Source organism: Pezoporus occidentalis, unplaced genomic scaffold (genome assembly GCF_034315485.1).
Source record: "Pezoporus occidentalis ecotype Australia unplaced genomic scaffold, CSIRO_AGI_Poc_V1 ctg245, whole genome shotgun sequence".
Taxonomy (NCBI): Eukaryota; Metazoa; Chordata; class Aves; order Psittaciformes; family Psittacidae; genus Pezoporus; species Pezoporus occidentalis.
Window position 1 is genome coordinate 751615 of NW_026914340.1, and position 23055 is coordinate 774669.

At 41.0% G+C, this 23055-nt stretch overlaps 1 protein-coding gene across 8 annotated transcripts in view; it reads right to left on the minus strand.

Moving 5' to 3' along the window:
- SYT14 (synaptotagmin 14) overlaps nucleotides 1-23055 on the minus strand; it is a 75899-nt gene that overhangs the window by 39570 nt on the left and 13274 nt on the right. For 3 of the 8 annotated variants that reach the window (XM_062622698.1, XM_062622699.1, XM_062622701.1), the window contains exons 3-5: nucleotides 12100-12264; nucleotides 10189-11448; nucleotides 5791-6009 (exon numbers count right to left, since the gene is read on the minus strand). In XM_062622698.1, coding sequence (XP_062478682.1) covers nucleotides 5791-6009; nucleotides 10189-11131 — 1162 coding nt within the window. In that variant the 5' untranslated portion in view covers nucleotides 11132-11448; nucleotides 12100-12264. The remainder of the gene's footprint in view (nucleotides 1-5790; nucleotides 6010-10188; nucleotides 11449-12099; nucleotides 12265-23055) is intronic. The other 5 variants (XM_062622703.1, XM_062622704.1, XM_062622702.1 and 2 more) reach the window with 3 other exon arrangements.

Genomic DNA, 23055 nt, shown 5'->3' on the forward strand with positions numbered 1-23055 from the left:
CTTGTGCCAGTTTTGAGGTGCTCATGGAAGAGCTTTTGGTGTTTATGTTGGGAAGATACTGAAAGAAAATTTTGGGGTACGTCTCCAGGAGTTCAGTGAAGAGACGAAAACTACCCAGAGAGAAAGGAAAGGCAAAAAAAGCTGCATAAAGAATCAGCTCCAAGAGATTCCAGAAGAACAGTCGCCTTCACGTGCAAAGATTGACACGGAGGAGCAAGGCAAACATATGTCCAACAGACACATCAACATAAAGTGCCGAAAGCCTAGAGAAGAATAAAAGCGGAGAAGATAAACTACAAAAATAACATCATACTCTACCTTCACAATATGGAAAAGATGGATAAAATCCAGTAGCATATGCCTGCTCGAGCAGCAGATTCTCATTTAAGACAACTTATGTTTTCTCACTGCAGTCTTTTAGTGCTTCCATATGTTTCCAAAAAACCTTGTGAAATGTAAGGCGCTTGGGCCAACCTCAGAAATAGAGCCTCTGAACAAACACATCTTCAGCCATGGGGCTTCATCAATTGAGGAGTTACAGAAAGACTGTAAATAGGCTAGAGATGGAAGCTGGGGTTGTATTGAGCTGGTAAACTAAAGCTAAATAAAGTACATTAAGTACTTTAAAAAATGGCAAGCAAGCAAGCTTACTACCTTTATCCACCATGATGTCACTTACTTTGCCTCAGAATTGGGAACAATCCCCCTTGCTTGCTTCCTCGTGTGGAATTTCGCACACTTGTCGAAGAAGTGACTAGGCCAAGCCATGCTTTAAGAAAACCATGTATTAGCCATGGAAGTGCAGACTGTTTTATTCCCCAGTCCTACCTTTCTTTTCCCAGGGGATTCAGAGAATCTTGATTTCAAAAGCAGAGAACCACCTACGGCTTTTGACATCAGCCTGCAAAGCCTAATTTCAATGTATTTACCCCAGCGTTCCCAAACGGAAACATTTCCATTTTTAGGAATTTAAGGGGCTGCTTCCTTAAAGAAGCTACGTTGTCCTTTACTATGAAGCTTTCCGAGGTAACAAAACCACAGCGACTTGCCTGTATAATGCCTGAGGTTTTTAAACCTCAAGAGAGACAGAGAGGCCGGTTTAACATCGCATTGTGCATCTCTTTGGAATCTGAAGTTATTAAGAAGGCATGATCACAACAACACAGATGCGAAATAATACTTCCAATTACCACAGCCCAATGAAAAATGCTGATTTTCAATTTAAGGGCTGTACACTTCCTTATTTAGATCAGTTTCAATCTCTTTGTTGGCAGAAACATGGCTTTATTTTTGCGGGGGTTTTCCCCGATTTTTGTTCTTTATTTTCTGAAACAGATGTGTAATATCAGAGCCTATATTAATGCCCTCTTCCAAATTATTATAAATAACTGGAGCACATAAAGGCAACACTACATACTCAACAAGGTAATAATAGCCTTTGAAATGGTACAGAATTAACAGAAGAAGTAGGATGCACACTATAAAAATGAAAAGGAAGTTTTGTCAGGGTATGTGCCAGGGGAAAGGAATAAAGACATCAGGAAGTATCCATACGTTACTGGATAACATGAGAGAGAACACAAAGGATATTATTGCATTAAATAAGATTTCAAACATTGAGCTGAACCTAGAAGTCTGGGTCTGAGCATAGATACTGGCTTAATTCCACACAGAGATACCAAGAAATACTATAGTTATACATTTTTCTCTTTGCTGTCATTGACAGTTTTGGGTCATTTGTGCAAGAATTGGAAATTTCAGGTGTAAAAATGGTGCAGGAGACAGGTTCGCTTGTCATCATCGCGTTTTTCTAACGATGCAGCTGCTCCTTTAGAGACACTCTGGAATTACACCTGCCCATGAGGGGCTCACTGCTGAAGTTACATCAAGTGGATCAGACAGGGATTATAAGCAGCTATTTGTGAACCAAAATTTAACACTCGAAATTTCTTAGAGTGAAGTAAAGTGCTACTAGTACATTCCATCACCCAAACGTACCAACAAACCCCACAAAGGGTACTGCTTTCTTCATTTAACTACAAAAACCCTCTTGCAAAAAGCGATGCCAGTTCTATATAAAGATGCTGAAAAGGAAGATTACTATGGCCATCTAGAGGAGAAAAGAACAATGTGAAAACATACCACACACATTATCAGGCTTCAGAATGAAACATTTTGAGAGGCATGCAGCCAGAAAAAACTAATTATGTAATTGATAACAACTGAACCTTGAAATCATACGATCAGACATTTTTATGGTCTTAGCAGTGCAAACGTTAATCTACATGTTTTTAGCAACGCAAGTAAAGCTTACGGGGGGTATTAATGAAGGCAAGATGGTGTTTTTGTCCCCTTGAATTGTACGCGTGCACTGTTAAGTGCAGACACTGAACAAGTGGGTTTAAAGGGTGAAAACAGAAGCGCAGAATAAACAGTTATTAGTAAAACTGCTCACTGGCTCCTTTGAAAACGCAGCACATTGTTGCAAGATACAGCGTGCGATAGAGATTGGGGACAAAATAACATAGTTCTTTCTGGAAATGAAGTCATATTACTCTGCCTCTGGTGGAAGTCTTAGTGATACCATCAGAGGCTGACTGACTAGCAATGAGCGGGGGGAAACAGAGATGGACAAAAGTGAATTCTGCCCTCTCATCGCTTCACTGTAACGCTGTCAAGCCCTGCTCACCATCGGGATGATCAGTGCCTTAAGTGGGAAGTACAGCTGCAGCGTTTAAGTCTTGGAAGTAGAAATGCTAAAGCATATGAGGAAATAGAAGCACACAAAGTCACAAGTATTGTCAATTGTTTCTTAGCTGAAATAAGTGCAGAGGAATACAGTTTGCTCCCCCTCCTCTACAGAGAGCTAAGAAATGGTTCTATCATTTGCCTTCACACTTCCTATAAAAAGAATTCAGCAGTCATAAAGGCAAGTATGTCATGAAAGATCTTAGGATTCCTATGGCATCAAGTCTTCTACAGGTTTTATCTGCAACTTCAAGGAGCTTTGAGTTTTAAAATTACACCTAGGAAACACCTATAGCATTGATGCTCTCCCTTTGGAATCAGAGGTTTTTAACCTCAGTTGTTGAGTGAACTCTTTTTCTGAACATAGGTGGACTGTTTGGTAGTGACAGCCAGTCCCTCATTTAGTTCTGACTGCAGGTTTCCTTCACATGGTTTCCACCTTCCCTTTTCATCACAGTTCTGGTTTGGGCAGCTTTCCCTTTGTAACGGTTATAACATAACAAGGCATACTCCGCCTTTCCCTCTATTCTAACACATTTTTACCATTGTGTAAAGACTCCCTCTTTCCTGTTTGAAATCATTTAGGAACATAAAGAGTACTAGCACTAATTATTCTAGTGTGCCACCTTCAGGTCACTGAGGAGTGACAAATACTAGGCTGCTCATCTGCTTCCGCAGCCAAGACAACCAAACTCCCCTTAATCGCATTGGACATAATTTTGTCGAGATTAATGGATTACAAACCTGAGACTAAATCAGTGCTCTGATTTGCAAGCATTCTGCAGAATGACTGCAGGCTATCAAACAGCATTGCCGATTCTCCACTCCTTGTAAAACATGGGAAGAGAAAGCTCTCGCAAGCGGCAGGAAAAGCAAAATACTGACCTTCGTAAAGCATTTTGCAAGCAGAAGCATGTGGTTAAAAATTTACAAGTTTCTAAGTTAGAATGTTTTGATGGTTTTTGCTTTGCAAGGTTTCTTTTCTCCAAACCCTGAATGTTCTCTCATTATACTAAATTTAATTTGCATACTAATTTTAGAGTGAATATGTGTGTGTGCATATATAAAAATGGGTTTAACATCCAGCCAGCTTCCTGAATGGAAAGAGCATTGAGAAGGGATAGCAGCTGGCAGCAGATATCTTTAGCAATACAAGACAAAATGAAAGAGGAGGAGAAGGGAAACAGTTGTAACTTTCCCGATGCAATACCTGGACTTGACATCAGGGCCCTTTTGTCTTGGATTCTAACTATGACATAGAATAATAGAATGGTTTGGGTTGGAAAGGACCTTAAGATCATCAAGTCCAACCTTTACCCTAGGACTGCCAAGTCCACCACTAAAACATGTCACCAATTCCCCAGAAGAGGATGAAAGTCATCACCGATGAATTCTGATTTTCTGAGAGGATGCTAAGGAAGAAAATGATGAAAACAAACCAAAAACCTGGATACAGGCTACCACAATAGCTCTGGAGCTTGTATCTCGTAGTAAAAAGCTCAGGTGAACTGGGAACCTTTCCCTGAAATGATGAACTAGGTAGGGGAAAAAAAATAAACCTGAGCAATTGTGGAACAGAAAGAGGAATATTAGATGCTCCTTCCACCGTGGAATTGTTCTGTGACTATTTCAACAACCAGCCTCAACAGTCTGCAAAGAGACAAATACACAATTCTGGGTATCTGAAAGTACTCTTCTTGTATCATTTCAATCTGGTTATTATTTGCTAATAAATACAGTTGAGTCTTCCATCTCCTGTTAACACACATCACCATTCTTTCCGAGCCACGACATAAGCCACAGAAAAATTAGTACCTTTCCTATTAGTATTCTCAGTAGATATAAAACCCAAACATGATACTTTCGCTATCCCTCTTCCTTGCCGTCCTGGTCCATCACAGTGTCCCAGGATCAGATCTTACCACCTGCTCCCACTTCTGCATCTCCTTCCCTATTTGCTGGAACTCAGACTCCCAAGCCTTCCTATCAGATCACAGCAAATGAAAGAACCAGTATTTCTGATGATCAGGAAATAATCCCCTGACTCTGCAACTTACTTCAATCATGGCTTTCACATCCTTTGAGTCTTAACTTGGAAGTGTGAATGAGCATGCACTGATTTCAAATGTCAGTGGCAAACAGACTTTCATATTATTCAATTACATCACATAGTAGAAACTCGGACATCTGCGAGCACTTCCGGGCTGTATAGAACATCTGAGGACAGATATCTAAGGATTACGTGTATGACGTTACATGAAAATATCAATTAGTAAAAAAACTTTGCATTTTAACATATTAAAAGGAGACCAACAAATATCTTACTATAACACAGCATCTATATCAGAATCTTTTATGTAACAAAAGCTCACTTTTCACCCTAGAAAATGGCCATAGACACAGTTCTCACATATTTTCAAGCACAGAAAGCATATTGACATAATACCGACAGCAGAATTCTTCGCCTCTATATCAGATTGTCACCCTAACTTAAAATCAAGAAATATATACCACAAAGGAAACAGCCAGAGTTATTAATGCCATGGAAAAAAGATATTAATCTACTATTTGTGATAATTTCTTCCTGCGATTTCAAAAGAAGAAAAGATAGAGAACATTTCAGTAATGCACACTGCAAGGACCATATGCACCGTAACCAATAACCAATTCCAGTTACTCTGCTGAGATGACAGCTTATCAAGAGATGAGTAACAGGTTGCCTTTGTATTTATAATACCACAGAATTCATCAAGAGTTGCCGTATTGCCTTCCTAAATCAAAACGGCTTTAAATTCCCCCCAAAACAGAATTACTGATGATAAAATGCACAAAACTTCATATAACAAGGTACCGCATCACTTGCATGAATGTGCACAAGTCTCTGCCGTTCTTTTCTTTGTCTTGAGCATGCACAAATATAAAAGGTATCTGGATATTTCTTACAGACGTTGACCATTTACAAGTCAAGCTGTACGTGACTTACTTATCCAGAACATCATTCTGAAATTTGGAATAAAAGGAATGCTTTTAAATCACTCTTACCTTCATCTATTGAGGCTTCACTACTGTATCCATCATATTCTGCGGACAGGGGACTATATTTTTGTCTGGTTTCCCATACATAGTTTTTTTGCTGTCTGCCATCCACCACTGGCAGCCTGGAACTCTGGGTTCTAGACAAGGCCTCATGATATTTACCCAGTGCTTCATCTTCACTCTCAGATGATGAACCATGCTGGTCTTTACTCATATAAGAGTTGTCTGTTTGAATAAAATAAAGCAAATCGACTACAGCTCAAAACAGAATACAAGAAAATAACCATCAAAGGTTATAACTGAAGATATTTATGCTATTTCAATTCAAATTTCTCTAATATTTTTTAAAGATCATCTTGTTGTAATTACAAGTATTATGTGATTCTGTAATCGGTGAGAGCTATTTTTTTTTCCTAGAAAAACTGAAAATTCATTAAGCCCCCAAAAAACCATTCTAAAACTTATTCAAGAGAAAATGGATCAATTTACATAAGGCAGCACACACTCAAGTTCTTGAAGACCTTCATTAAGTAAGAAAAAGCTTAAAATATTTTACGTAAAGGAAATCCAACACTACCCAACATTACATTTGGATATCTAACGTATCAAAAAGGCAGCTCCCGATCCTCCATTCCCAGCTGATTTTTGCTGCCAGCATGCAACATAGAAATGAAACCAATTGACAACAAGAAGCCTACAAAGTCATCTTAGGATATTTGTGTCAGTAGTGCTTAAACTCACAGTAACAAATGGGAAAATGCTCATGAAGGATGTTTTCATGCACGATATTATTTAACTTACAATAAACAGCCACTTGTTCCATAACTGACATTAATGAAGATTCTCATTGCAGACATCTGGCAACAGCAAAAATTACACAGAGGGATCTATCTCGTTAATTCTCTGATACCCGCTCCATAATGCCTGCTCCTGCTGCCAACTTTCTCCAGCTACATCTCCAGCATGACTTCCTCCCACAAGTCAAAGACTCAGCTGCAGCTTTATTCCTGTAAAAGGAAAGTTTCCTCCTCCCTTTTCCACACCTCAAACAGATGCTGTCCAATTTTAACATGCCACGCAGAGGTTCTGTACATCTCTAATGCTAAGAGGAATGAAAGCAAGTTCCTGTAAATGCACTAAAGGTCAGCATTACCACTACCCTGAAAGCCAACCTCTGCAACTATACGATTTGTCAATGGATTTCCGTTACCAGCAGAGCTCTGAGAGGCCAATAATGCTGGGTTTCAGCTCCTGATTCTGCAAGGGAATATTGTCAAATACGTTATCCAGCCGTGCTCAACCCCTTCTCCACTCCCTGCTTTTATGCCACCTGCCCCCTCCCTGTCCTTAGCTCCAGTTCTGCATTTCCCCTCCCATTAGTCTCCTCCTTCGTGCCCAGTCAGTCTCACTCTTCTGCTCGGCTATTTGAGGTAAAGGAGGAATTCAGCTTGTCCATAATTCAGCCATTTAAAATTTAAGTAACTTAACCTCGGGCAGCCGCCTAGTCAGAGATCCTTCCCACTTTCAGGGAAGCCTCTAGAGGAGACGAGTAAAACCACTTCCCATTGAGGTCTATTTCTCCCCTGCACTCACAAAGAAAAGCCTATGCTGCAAGCTTAGGTAAGACATGTTCTGAAAAATCACATTTATCTGAGTAGAACCTTAACCTAAATTCGTGTCTCCTTGCCCCACAGTCCAGGCTCCTGCTCCAAGCATCCACTTTAGGTCTCTTATGGGGATTTCCTCTTTATTCTCCTTGTCTATTCAATCACAGATTGTATTTACTTGCACCTAAACCAGCTACTCGTGTAACCTTAGTCCTTCACCCTTAGTCCCTCCACCTTCAGATAATGTTATCAGCTCTCTTCCTAGCTGTCACTCAGCCTACGTCAAATCCCAGTCTACCACTTGCATCAGGTCACATTCGTTCAGGAAGTTTCTGTCCTCACGTAAGTCATGTTTATTCTCAACCCTACTAAAGGACACTGGAAGTTTGAACAGGACCTAAGTATCATAAAGCAGGAGAAGACTTTACTCCGTTCTTCCGCTCCTACAGTGATGCATATGAGTGCCAATGGAACAGCTAGTGAACATAATCAGCAAATTATAACGAGTGTTTACTCTGCCTTTTCAAACAGCAATGTTTCCAAAGATTTACAGCTTGGGCGAACATTTTGTTCCACAGGAGAACATGGGCATCTCTGACACAGGAAAAGCGCTCTCCCGCATTTCAAGTACACATTCCAATATACAAAGGTGCCACAGCATCTTAGTGAAGCGGACGTGAAAGCTACTTACTTCTTACACTGATAACCAGCATGTCTATCCCATAGTCTACTCCTGGAAACAGATTTGCAAACAAAAAACTCCGCCACCGAAAGGCTCTCAGACAGAAAGCATGCCAAACTTCATCCCAAGCGTTTCGGGTTTGGCAAATAGTTTCAGGGAACTGAAAAGACAGTCTTGAAACGGAAAGCGTCAGGAAACCTCAACTGCAGATGGTGCTACCAGTTCCGCAGGCAATGTGTTTGTAATCCTGATTTAGTCTTTATAGGAAAACTGGTGACTTAACAGAGCAGCTACATCTTTCAACTTGAATTCAAGCATAACCGATATGGTTCTTCCCATTGCATGGATGACTACAAAGCACGTTCAGTTTCGCTGATCACTTACTGAAAATATCACACCAAGCAGGATATATCCTCTGGCTATCAGATTCATTGAAAGAAGCTGCCCAGAGAAAGAAGCCTCCTTTGCTGGTACAAGAGTAAAATCCTCTCTCTCGTAAGGCCCTCAACAGGTTGAAACCTGCCACCTAGGAAACTTCCACAGATTTCCACAAGTGTAATTAAAGCAGGGCGTAGCAGGAATAAAATCTAGTGCCATCACTATTAGATGCATTATTTATCGTGACAAAAAGATGCATTCACAAATAGGAAATCAGGTTCGTGAATCAGCCTGCATAAAGAATGGAATGGTGCAGAACAGGGCAGCAACATGTCTGAAGGAAGTGCTGGAAGTCCTGTCTCTAATAATACACTGACATTTGTAAGCATCCAGAAGTTCTCCGTGACACCAGGTCTTTTTTCTCCAGTTCCTAGCATGAAACAGGAAGAAGGATGCACGCTGTCATTCCCAGTCCTGAGCCACACCTTAACTTCAACCACACTAAAGCTAAAACACAAGCTATCCATGCAAGCAGGTTTTAAACGAACAATATAAATCTGTCTCTTCGGGAAAAACAGCTCCCTGCAGACTAAAAAAAACCCTCAGGGTTTTACACCTCCCCACTTGTCTTTTGAGTTTGTCATCTTAGCTGGAAACTTGCCTAAGAGAACTCGTGGTGTTGGTAAAACCTTCCCTTTACTTGGCTAACGCAGGTCATAGGTAATTATTAACCTACTGAAAGCTATTCGTTTGCTTATTATGGGATGCCAAATGCCATTTTTGATAAGAGAATACAGAATCATAGAATATCTTGGATGGGAAGGGACCTTCAAGGTCATTTAGTCCAACCCCCGGTTTCTGAACCACACAAGGAAAAAACATACTTCACAAATAATGTATTACATGAAGAAATAACAGATCAGATCCCAGTTTATCACACAAACACAGAAACCACCTCTTAAATCAAATTAAAACCCCCTTTGTATTACAAAACCAGTTACTCCTCCACAGAGACAGCATCGCTGGAAAAGCCTGTGCTGCTTTCTAAATCTTCACTGCACGGCCTGCACAACGACTGTGTAAAAATGCAAGGTTGTACTTGTTACTTACAAACTACTACTGCAATTCCATTGTCATACTGTTTAAGACTGGATGCTGAAGCCAAGGTGCACAGCATCCGTATCGACAACACACGGGTTTTCTGTGCAAGACTGCAACTTTAAGACAAGCCTCATTCCAGTCTTTCTATACTTAAAATCACTTAATTGCCTCTTCTCACTGAGTTTTGTGTCTTGGAATCATTACCTTGCATATCCCCAAAATACATTCTGCACATCTACCACAACGTCCATGCAACAGAAGTTCTTTCTTTTGCAATGCTTTTAAAATACACAACATGAAACCCACTTTCACAGAACAAGTGCTCATTTCCAGTATTAATCCTTAGTTTTCACAAGAAACCACACAAGGCACTGCAGAGAAAGTGAGAAAAACTGTATGTAGAAGAGTTAGAACATAGGAAAGGCATTTATTAACCAGCTCCCTTAAATCATACTTTAAAAAGTAGTGAACTTCCAAGAAATAGCAATATAATTAGAGAAAGAAGTCCTGACGAAACAGCCTGCATTCATCCACAGGAAGCACTATTATTAGATGTGTGAAGCAGGGGAAGAAAGTAGTAAGTATCAGAAGTTTCAGGAAAGGCTGAAGAATGCAGTTTGCTGAGGGGCTCCTCACCTTTTCCTGCTGTCTTCTTATTACACAGCTCTCTGCCTGATTTCTTTGAGTTTTTCTTTTGACCCACTTCTGCAATTGGGGTTCCCACACCGTCTTCACCCTTCGACAGGGATTTTCCTTTTCTACCCAAAAAGGCTTCAGGTTTCTTTCCTTTGACTTCATTAATGCCACTGGGGTGCTCATCGTTCATCTTCGTCAAGCTGGAGTCGGCTGATTGCGGCTTCTGTACTTCAAGTTTTGTTTCTGAATCCTGTGGAACATTCATAGCGTGCACTTTGTCAGAAGCCTCAGCATCCGCTCCAGGTGACCGTGCTTTGACTTTTCTGTTCAAGTGATTCTGAGAATTACCTGGTGCTGCACGCAGGGAATTACCTTGTTCCTCAATGGGTTGTTCCGTAGTAAACTGATTGTTTTTCAGGTTATTATCCTTTAAGTACTTATCATTTACAAAACACTCCTTTCCTCCTACCGCTTCCCTTTTAAGAGGTCCTCCTACAGTCTTCAAATCCTGAGTGACTTCGGTGTCACTTAAACCATTATCGCTATCTGTGCCTTTTGACTCGCGCTGGTTTTTGTCCGTGCCACGGTCAGATACTCCATCCTGACCTGTACCGTTTTGTACAGGACCTAATGAATTACAATAATGAGTCTCTCTGTGCTCTGCAGTACCTCTCTTGGCTTTCACATGACTTTCCTGAGTTAATGATGGCGTATGTTCCTCTCTGCCTTCCACAGGTTTATCGTTCTGCGCTCTGGAGCTGTCACCTTCTGCACGAAGGCCATTCAGCATGTTTGTCACTTGCTCTGTTACCGAATCGGCTACACTGTAGCCGACCTCTCCCACAGCGCTGGTCAGATCATCCACAGCACTGCTGAGCGTGTCCACCAGAGAAGACACAGAGGGGAGGCTCAGATTTTGGTGGAGGTGCCTGAAAAACGCCATCTGTCCAACCTGTTCAGCAGCAACTTCGGATCCCGAAAGGTTCTCCGCTTCACAAACGGATCAGCTCCGTTTCTCCAACTTCAGAGCTATGTGCTGCTCCCATCTCAAACTCCACACATTTACCAGAGGAAGCTGCAGCTTTGCTGTTTCCACTCAATATCCATTGAAAATAATAAGAAAGCAGCTAAGTGTCTTGAAATGAACCAGCAAAACCATAGTCATTCATCGACTGCAGCACCAACTAGCCATTACAGAATTCATTACTTTCATAAATAAGACAACTGTGTGAGGTGGAAATATGGGGGTTTAATTCTAACCTGCAAGGAAGAAGTTGTGAGACATTTATATTATGTCCTTTCATCAGTGTCACACTAAACCAAGCTTTTCACATGATAGCTGCCCTAAAACACGCATTATGGAAACTTCTTCGCCCCCAAATACCCGTTGTCTTTGGTTAAGGATACATAAGGTAAGATCTTTTGGAACATGAAGACTTCATTTTTTTGGGGGGGAGGGGAACTTCGCCTCCAAAAAACCTGAAAATATATAACTGCTCCTTTTAAAGAGGTAAAGGGGAAGAAAACCTCTCCAGTTTTCCAGGGGAGTAAATGCAAGGCCTTCTCCAATAGGTTGCTGAAGGCTTTGAACAGGCTGAGTGAAAAACAAATAATCCCATTCACAAATGTACTCGAGAAGATTTAATTGTATCCCATTAGGGAATGCTTAAAATCCATTCAAGAGCCTTCTCATAGTGCAAGAGAAGTAGCTTCCCATACCTAAATGCCAACTCTTTGGTTACAGAGCCGTCGAATTTCTGTGGTTTCTGCCTTTCCCACATACTGCACTCACAGGAAAAGTCAACATTCCATGTGTTTATCACTTGAGTCAAGTGATTGTGTATTTCTACACATCCTTGTAATAATGGGTTCTCAAAATTAAGGTTAGTACACTGCATTTCAGATACTTACAAAGTTTCTCTTGTGAGTTCTTTCTTGTAGTGTATCCCGAATCAAGATCTGGGAAACCACTGACATTTTCAAAACACATCTTCTTATTGATATATAGAAAAAGCAGCAACATGAGAACAATGAACACCCCGACGGCAGACAGGAATCCGATTGCTTCAGGAGATACTAAAAGAAACAGAAGGAAACACATTTTCAGAAGTCTCGTGAAAGTTTAACTCGTAAAAGTTATATTATCAGAATTGATCATTAATAAATACTACTGAGGTTCCAAATATATGTGCAAGACACAACTAAAAACCCCACACCCCTTAAATTTGAGTTAATGTTTAATCCTCTTTCCAAAGAACAGAAATGTAACTGGTCCTAACCTAAGGGAGGATCCGTAACAAGGCAGGATCTCTGCAGACGATGGAGGGATTATCACCAGATGCCAAGGCTGAGTTTTGATAGAGCACACTGGAAAGAAGCCAAGAGCATCCTTCCTGGAAGGGGTTGGAGGTTTGGCTACCTCTGGCAACCCAGAAAGGCTTGATGTGAGGTGTTGGAAGGCAACAGAGTTGCAAGTTTGTGTGAGAGGTTAAACTGAAGTGCTATAGATCTATACTTCAACAACATTTGGGTGCAGTTTGTAAGAAAAAGGGACAGAACTCAATATATGGTTGCAATTAACAATAGTGTAAGGCATTACGGAACTGTGATTCATAGTGGTATATTTATTAGATAATCAATCTGTTATTTGGTTTATTAATAGTGTGCTGATCAATTCATAAACAGTATAGCCTGCTACATCAGACATGTCTCAAACCTGCATTCCAAACAGGGAGAGGAGGACCTTGAAGTAACAAGACACCTTAACATTAAAGTGGTTTTGGGGGGCCTCAACACACAGATATGCATCTTCCAGGACTGAAAGTGGCTGTATTCATCTGGATGAAAGCCAGGATTTCACACATCCCTCCTTCCTGCCGTTTTTGCTAGTCTCTACTCGCTATCATAAATCCCATTGTGGGGGTTGAACTTTTTCTATTTACAAAAGATTTATGAAGATTTATCAGATTTATGCATTCCATTTGCCAAGATCTTGGCACTTCACTTTAGGAGCACAATGCTGCGCGACAACATCTTTCACCACGTAAAAAGGAGTGGGATTAAAGAACATTTGGCAACAGCTTCTGCATTCTCAGAGCTGCAATACAGATACGAAAGGACAAGAGGTACCAGTCCAAAGTAGCAACAAGGAAAATTCCAGTTGGAGATGAGGGGAAAAATATCCCGGACTAGGAGGGGCTTATCACTGAAACAGATTGCCTAGATCAGTTCTAGAATCCAACTGTAATGTTAGTCCTGCTTTGAACAGAGGGCTGAACTGTGAATTACTGCCCCACGAGCCTTCCCAGTGAAATCAGTCTACAGATGCCCTTTGTAAACTGGACTCGTGCATCTGTGTCAAAATGCTGGCTGAGACACACAGGCAGCTCCACAACCTCCTCAGTTTGTGCTGCGGGAGGCCAGGGAACATTTGTGCTTGTGGTGCTGCCCATAAATAAGCATACAGGTGGGTTTTAAGAACTGGAAAAGAAACCTTCCCCAATCCTTCTACGGAATGGGCCAGATCCACACTTCTATTTTGAGCTGGACACCCAGACCTACCTGAAACTGAGGATTTGCTTCACTTTTTACCTCTGAGCAGAAGCGATCGCATAACATTGTGCCTAGAAGCCTGACCGTTTTCACACAGAAAGGAGCCTTCCGATACCTCTGAACTACCCATCCTGACAAACTGACTGAGGAAACGCCAGAATAGCAACCAAAGATGTCCCAAAAGGACAAAACTGAGCCTCTACTTAGGCAAAATCAAGCTGGAGTAAAAGCCTTCCTTCTTTTGTTAGATCCTATCAGGAAACTGGGAAAAGCATGAGCAATTCTCAACAGGGTTAGGCTGGGAACACCGTCTTCTGCAGAACTGGAGGCAAAGCCAGAAACAACTGGAAACCTTCCAAATGTGACCTTTACCTTCCAACCCACTAAAGTCCAAGACAGAACATGAACCATAACACAGTATAACTGCTGAAGAGGGCCAGAACAAACAGTACAGCAGGGAGGAGCACGCCTCCAATACCTTCAATCTCAGACAGTAGAGAAGAAACACAGAACTCCATAGAGAGCTCCTCACCAGTCCTTTAGGATGGAGCTGTCCTGCTGCACCAAGCAGAGCAACACGGGGAGGAAAGTGCAATTCTATTCTGCACCAGAACGGAAAGGAAGCCAAAACTCCTTTACTATTATGAATAAATAGGGGTAGGAAAAATCCCTTTGTTCACAGAAGACGTTGGCTGCACATCCTACTAAGATTACCTGATATTCCCTCCAGGAATCTGCTTGGAGTTGCCCGCAATTTCATTGAAATCACTTGTTACAGCTGAACTTTATGGCAACTGCCTTACCCTTTTTGTTAGGTGCTGTGTTTCAACACAAAATAAGCCATGACCAAGCACGAACTGAAGGAAGAAACCTCACCGCTCTATCGGTGTTCTTTACTTTAGTTCTTCAAAAGCACTAGTGCTCCATGATGAAGAGGGGAACATCTGGCACGTGTCAGGTGCTCGTTCAGCGGTGGTCCGTTGTCCATTTTCCATTTTCATGGAGCCTTCCTAAATACAGGAAAGCTCTGTGATGGGCCAAAAGCCTCTGTTTGCATATACTCATTTGTGACCCCAAGGTTTAACAGATGAACTAGATGGAAAAGATGAACTAGGATGGAACTAGATGATGTTAAGGTCCTTTCCAACCCTAACGATTCTATGATTCTATGAGTCTATGAAGTCTCCCAAGGTTCTGCTGCCAGTAGGCAGGCTCCTTCCCCTCCCAAGGCTGCATATGGACAACGGGGAATGTCTGGAGCCAGTGGAACAACATCCAGTGTTCTTTGAATTATTGATTCTAACCCAAATGAGCCTAGAGACTGAGCTAAGAGCAGAAAAATCTTCACTCTTCTGCAACGCCTATCAAAGACAGCGGCAGCAGCAGAAAAGGCAGGAGGAAGGAACTGTGAAGACACATGAGGAAGAGCAGGCAGATAAAGTGGGATGACAGAAACTGATCCATGAGGACAACTGCTTTATTCTTGGAGCACTGGGCCTGAACTCATCATCACCACTGCTTTGTGAGGAGACTGAACTGAATTCCAGTCGTTCTTTGATAAGAATAATCAATAAAGGACAGTGAATGCTTTCTTTTAACAGGATACATTAACTGGGCAACAACTTCAACGAAAGGCACACTTTGTGGTATTCAGAGCACCACAGAATCCCAGGCCGGGTTGGGTTGGAAAGGACTGCAAGATCATTCAGTTCCAACCCCCTGCCTCACACCAGACCATGTCACCCAAAGCTCTGTTGAAGCGTGAACACTGCCAGGGATGGAGCATTTATCACTTGTTTTCACGTTTGATCGTTCAAAGCTGTAGGTTTAAGGGGGTTTTATGCTTACACTGTCCAGCAATCAAGGCTGCTTTGACCTATCCCAATGTGGGCTCAAGGAGCTGAACCACAACCTCGAAGTAACTTGAAAACACAATGTTTTGGGGGTTTCTCTGGAGTGCTTCCTGGGTCCTAATTAGTTAAAAAAGACACTGTGTGCAAACTGCATAATTCCTTATGGAAACACAGTATCTGATGACATCTTTCTGGAGTGTAAAAAAAAAAAAAAAGCATTGGCTGGTACCTTACAAAAAGGATGAAACTCTAGCTGCAGCGAGCCTACTTCATTATTTATGCCATTCAGTGTGAACACAGGACTTGAAAATTACATTTCCATATCAATTTGCATCCACGTAAAGACTTCTAGAATGCCTGTTCACAGATTAAGGATATTATTAAGTTAAAATCCTTTAATGTGTTACCATTATAAAGCCGGAAGGAAAAAAAAATCAAAATAAATCAAATTGGACTTGCATTTTCCACATGTGAATGCGTACGGATTCCCAGCTATGAATAAAGATTTTACGCATCACATTAGGCCTTCCATTAGTTTCTCACAGTTGAAGCACCGAGCAGTTCTGCTTCGCAGGCAGGGAAAAAGGAAGTTCTTTTCTGCATGTAAAATACAACTGTGCCACAGGGAGCACCAGAATTATTTTGATGCAAAACACAGTGTCATAAATTCTGATCAGTTTGAGCACTGATCGCACCATGAAAAGCATTCTGAAAACTCACTCTCAGAGGTTCCCAGTGGTTTCTCCTACAATCATAAACCAGCAGAAAGGCAACAGTTCCTCGAAGTCATATTTCAAATTCAACCGTTCAACTGATAAACTTGATCATTACCCTCAGTTCTTAAGAAAAACAGCAACGAACGTTTGAAATTCGCAATAACATAACCCAGTTTTAGGCATACTAAAAGACCAAATGTCTTCCTGCAAAGTTATTAAGGCTAATTGAATTGCTGGCTATGGAAAAGTTATAGTCATCACAGAGGTATTACATTAACATCACTCTAATTCTCTTCTATCAGCATCGTCGCTAGGATTAGAATTATTAGAACACAGAAACTTACCATCGCCTCATCTCAAGCACCAAATTAGCATCTTCTTTCGGATAATAACTCCCCTGTTATTAAAGAGTTTCTCTTTTCCAAAAGATGTTTCAAACTCGTCAGAAAATAACGGCATCGTTAAACACGAATCACCAAAATAACACCCCCAGGCACATTAAAAGCATTGGATGTTTCAAACATTAAATATTAATATTAAATTAAAAAGCATTTCATGTTTTTAATATGGATCTAGCCCCCCAATTATACTGAATATCCAGTCAGTTATTTTGGGAGCTCTCACCCTCCACATCACACTGCTGAATTAGGCAGCGATGTCCAAAGCCACACGGTTATCTTAGAGAGGGAGACTTTAATTATTCATTTACAAATGCAACACTATCTCCTCTGTGCACAAATTAAGTGACCAGGGCTATGACCAAAAGAACCTGTTACCTTTAAGAGCTGAGCACAAACCCACTTGAAATGAAAAATGTGACCATGTTTTTATCCATAACCCTTTTGGGGGTTTTTCTTACCACTTGATTTAAGGTATTTTAGACTTTTAAGATCTTTTAAATTGTTTTGGATTTAGCCCTGATGAAGAGTTATTGTTCTTAGTTTTAACCCCATCACATCTTCACACTACGTGACCACAACCCGTGCTGTCTGACTCAGAAAAGGTTTCATCCAGACGCCCTTCACTGCTGCTTGTCACTTTGCAAGTTTCCTGGCTTGCCCAAGAGAAGAAGGTGGTTTCAAGACGCTGAACAGGTTAGTGAGCCAAAAAATGAGCTTCACGCCTGGGCTGCCTTTTCTCCATGCTCCAGTTATTTATCTCCTCACAGTACATATTTATTCCTCACAGACAACTCATGTCACAATGGAAACGAACAAATCAACCCCTCCGATACCTCGGAGTCAGCTCAGAAGTGAAACACTCGGGTCTGACTGATTGCTCATGAGGAATAAGCACTGTATTTCATATGCAGCGGTTCAAGTGTAGGACTACTTACAGAGGGTGGTCTCTTCTCTAAGAGCAATTTAAAGGCTACCTAAGATTCAGTGCTCTTTCTAAACAGCTTTTCTGTGACAAGGTAAACTCAATACACCGACTTTCACCATAATTTAGCAGAGTTAGCTGCCTGTTTGCTGTTGTAGTTGACATGAACAGAACTTAGTTTACCTGGACAAAGGTACCTACAAGGGGAAATACTTTATCCAGTGTTGTGCCAGAAGACTTAAACTCTTGACCGACTGCACTGTGTTACAAGCAAGATAAACTCTACGTGGCAGCTGACATTACTATTGAGATTCTTTCCCATAGAGAAATTGTCTACCTGATGTTTCTGCAAAAAAATCAACGACACTGAACCGAGAAATTCCCTCTAAACATTTTATTAAGCATGGCAAAAGGCAAATTCACAAACGTATTTCCTATCCTTACTGTTTTATTTCGCATTCATCCTTCTTTCTCTCATATACAACAGGCATGCTGCGTAATGCCTTCTCACAAATGTACCTGCTGCTTCCCTATTGTGCCAAAAGAAGCCTCAGGCAAAGTGGCTTAGCTCAACTTAAAACGTGTGATTAAATCTCATCTATGAATGTTGTGTATTTTTTAGTTACATTTAGGTAACATCAAAACTGAAACTTTTCTGTCTGAAGATGCTACCCCCTTCAATTCAAACTGCATTCTGCCTTTCTTCTGCAGCACAGACTTCTTAACTTAGCCCACTGCTAATTTGTCAGTGTATTGTGTTAAATATACATTATAGTGCTAGTCTTCTGAAGCTCCTTTCTATGGGTTCCTCCTGCATCTTGCACTGTTACACAGCAAGATTATGCACTCTCCGGTACAAGCACATGCTCCATGAGCTACCTGGATTTCAGCACTTTTGATATCCGCTATGCTACTCTGATATACAATTTTCAATGAACATAAAGTGAAACAGCCACTGAATTCCAAAACAGAACTGAAAAGAGCACTGCGTTTCCTACGTAAGAAAATTAGGAGCCATTTTTAGCAACAAGGACCTTTCACAAGTTGGGAAAGACTGACAGAGTGAAATCAGGCTGGAAGTGTTCGTTTCACTTCCTATTTGGAATAAAGATGCCCTTTCGAAATCCTATTTATAAACCTTTCAAAGGAATACTGGGGAAAAACAGAAAACTCACATTCTCTGCAGTGATAAATGATGCCATTTAAAGGTGAATTTATTAAAAAAAAAGTCATATACCTAACATTAAGTAAAAAAAAAGAAAAAGAATGTGTTTTTTGCCCATGGAAAACCTGACTGGAATTACTGTATCATGACAACTACACTGGTCCGGCTACCATGGCACCTTTGTTCCAGTGGAAAGTCATCAGGAATAAAAGCCATCTGGCCTATGGCCCTTCACACTGGCTGAAGGATAATCTGCTGTGCTACAGAGATAAAGGAAAGCTGCTTTTTCCCCTCATTTTCTTCATATCTAATAACAAGGACTAATAAAAAACCAAAGTGTTTTAACATCTGGATTCCAGGACTTCGTTCACCCAGGAAGAAAGCCTACAATGCATTTTAACTGTAAAAATCCAATTTATTTCATTTTACTAGGAGCAATTCAATTACTTGGCTAAATATTTACATCAAATAGAGTTCAGTATGCTTCATATATTATAGTTTGCATTAAAAAGGGCTGGGTTCAGCAAGTTAACTCATCATACCCATAACAGCACAAAACCCCTTGCTGCAACGCTAGCACTGCCTCTGCAGATTGCCATTTACAGGATTCCTTTCCATTTCTGGTAGGATACCATGCTGAACCTGTCTTTTGGAGATGGATTTAATTGTAGAGAAAGAGGAGCCCTGAGCTCCAAAACAGCCACGGGTCTAAGACAGACTTTAGGAATAACAGGCGCAATAGTCCGAGATGGAGATTGAAACTTGGACAGCAATCTTTTAATTCCCAAATCCTTCTGGGCTGAGGAAGTTGTCAGCCTGCCACCCCTGCTGAGTTACAGTCCTCAATGCCTTTTCTCTCCAACACAGAATTCATCTCCTACTAAGCAGTATCCCACAACAAAAAAATCTCTGGAAAGAACCAGTGAAGGAAGCATCGCACTGCTACTTGCAATAGACGCAGATCATGGAATCATCTTGATTACCAGCAAATCCCAATAATCTGGGGTAACTACACAGCATGTTACACGGCTGTTCTCCACGCAGCGGGTAAGAAAACAGCAGTGATACTAGATTTTTAAAGGCACTCTCAAATAATCCTCCCAGTGCAAAAGTACTGCAGGCCTGCAGGGGTCTAGAGACTTGTGGTTTAAAAGTTGACAGCTATTGCAAAGCAGCTCTCCGTGGAAAACAAAGATCCATGTAATAAAAATCATTTTTCCTATCAACCACGACAATCAACAGCACAGTGTGAGGCAATCCAAGATCCAGAATCCTGAGCAACCAGGTTTCGGTGAGCAGCAGACAGATTGCAGTGAGCACCTCGGATGCATAGCGAAGTACCGAGTAGTGCAAAATGGTTAGTGAACATCCTAAGGGAAGAAATGCCAGCCTCTGGATGTAGCAAAATTCTTACACATAAGACTTGCTATGGAAGCGACTACAACAGTTGGAGTTACTGAGCCCAGGAGCTTTCCAGAAGATTCCAGGACACACAGAAACGTAACTTTCCTTCCTGTATGGGCATCAATAATGTCAAAGAAATCCATTTACTTCATACCAAGTTTTTCTCTAGTCTGAAATGTATACACACAGATCAGCTTTCCAACAGAGGGAAATAATTAGTATATATATATATTTAGTATCTATAAATATATAGTCCCACACTGCCCTTTTAGTCCTCATCACACTTGTAGGAAGCACAGGTAAGCCCTTCCCAAATCTTTGCCTGCGAAACCAAGCCAACAATCAATCGATCAATATATAGTATATATATTTAGCATGTATACTTTCAATTTTAACATGTAGCCATGCTTCTATTGTATCTCCCAAATCTGTTCAGTTTGGTGTTCACGGGATAAAGAACACCGTTTCCTCTAGCCTGGGAAGCAAACCACGTATTTGCCTACTTTGAATTAACTAGTGCACACTTCTGAACAAATTCCTGTTTCCTGCCTGTATTACAGAAGTAGCTTTAATTGTGTGTGCTTCTAAATGAAGGTTTTATTCCTCTCTCTGAAAAAGTGTGGTTTCACTTTTTACTGTTCAGCTCTGAACCTATAAATGAGCAGAAACAACATCTATTTATCAAGTTTTACCTTACTGTGAGGTTACCTAGTTAAAAGATCCTTGCTACCGTCTGTGGTATTACCTTTCTCCTGATGAACTTCTGCCCACTGAATGACAGGAGAAAGGGGGAAATCTGGTTTGTTTCTTTTTCAGAAGCATTTCCTTAGTGTAGACTAGCATGAAACCAGTAATAGAACTTGCATGTGAGACAGCTGACTTTCAATAAAACAATGTTTCTGCTTATAAAAACTCATGAATAAAGATGACTTTCTTTCCATTCAAATTAAATTCAGTTGGCAACTTCACATTCCAATACATGCAAATGGATGAGGACAGCTGACCAGAACATTAAAGAGGACATAGTTCTACTCAAAATACACCTCCACCAAGACAAAAATTCACACCTTCTTATCTTTTCACAGCTATTATTACTAGTGACATCTTTTGCTGTCAGCCAAAGACATTGTCTTTTTGCACCTTCTTTCTTTTGCATATTGAAGAGCACTTCTGTTCCAGTATTAGGCACACAGGCAGTGTGCTGAATAATTTCCTATGAGAGGCTGTCACGAGAATAGAAAGAGCATCTTGCGAAAGAAAAAAAGGGCTTAATAAATCATTCCTAAAAATCTGGGCAACTCAGACCTTACTCAGCTGCATCTCCATGAATTAAATACCAAACACACTGCTGAGTTGGAAGCATCACTTTGCCTTGTTTCCAAAACACACAACTATGAAAGGTGAGAGAACCCTAAAAATAATATGGCTATGCATTTTCTGCTTCAATGCCACTTCCATGCCATACACTGAATACTACAGGGATCAGAATATGCCACAAAAGGGTTTTCTTCAGTTATAGCTCAATATTGTAAATGCCCGTCACAAGTCTCTCTTCTCTCTACAAACAGAACCTGAAAACAGCCTGAATTAAAGTACTGGTGCACCTACCAAAAGCCAGCTCCATGGCAGACTGGCACCTAGATACAGAGCACTACACAGCCAAAAAAGGATGCATCCTCCTGAAGCCTGATCCCAAGTTCACCAAATTCTTTCAAAGTCCATAGCAAATATCCAGAGAAACACCTTAATGGAACTCTCCCGACTCTCTCTAAACCACCTCTGTATTAGGAAAATAGCCAAAAGAGAAGCAAACCTTTAACTGAGTAATCTCAGGAACCCAAAAGGCTTGGCTTTCACAGCACAGCCAAGAGATGGCAAAGAGGCAGATCTCCACACCACAAAACCTTTCAACTCCACCCTGCATTAAGTTTGAAGTGAGTACCCAGGGGCATTAAGGACAGAGCTGCAACACCTGATCCGGCCAGCTCCAGACTGCTGGCAGCCAGGAATTCTCAGCTTGGAAAGGGCTCCCTATTCCGAGAAGTACAATATGGATCTTGCACTTCCATCCTGGCAAACAAGCAGGCAGAGATGACTGGCAAATAAAGTAATCCTCGGGAGCCCAGCCACTGATCAGACAATAAAAACATCTTGAAATGCCTAGCAGGTGATGTAAGGTCTTAGATAGAAGAACCAGAACACTACATGACTGGAAGATTCGTAGTACAATGGCAAGCACCTTCTGCTTTATACATATACCTCAAGTAAGGAGAGGGATACACGAACGCACCCACTCCCACACTACAAGGGGAAATTTGCCAGTAAGATGACTGGACATAGGTTAGAATACACATGGAAACTCGCGTGAAGGAAAAAAGGAAACCAACATATTGCGGGTACAAATGGGGCTAGGGGGATATTCCTCTTTTACTCACTTATCCCTGTGTTAATTTATAACCACCAACGTAAAACACGGGCTTCATGCAACTGTTGTTCAAACAAAACATTCATAATATCGCATCAATGACAAATGGAGCTTAGAATCTGATGTTCAAACATAACACAGAACCTTAAAAAAAACCCTGTAGAGCTTTCACTGTAGCTTCCCAGCAACAACACTAAAACCCATACAGCACTGCCACCCAGAATACAGAAAAATGGGTTTTCTTAAGATCACCAAAATGAATAGGAATTAGCAAAATTAACAGATGCTGAGGTTAGGAGACATTAAGCAAATGTTTCCAAAAAGTTACTTTACTAAAACCAAAGTGAATGCAATGGAAACCGAGCTCTATTCAGAGGTCAAACAAAACAACTTCCCACCACGTAGGATGTGCTTTGACAACACTATTGA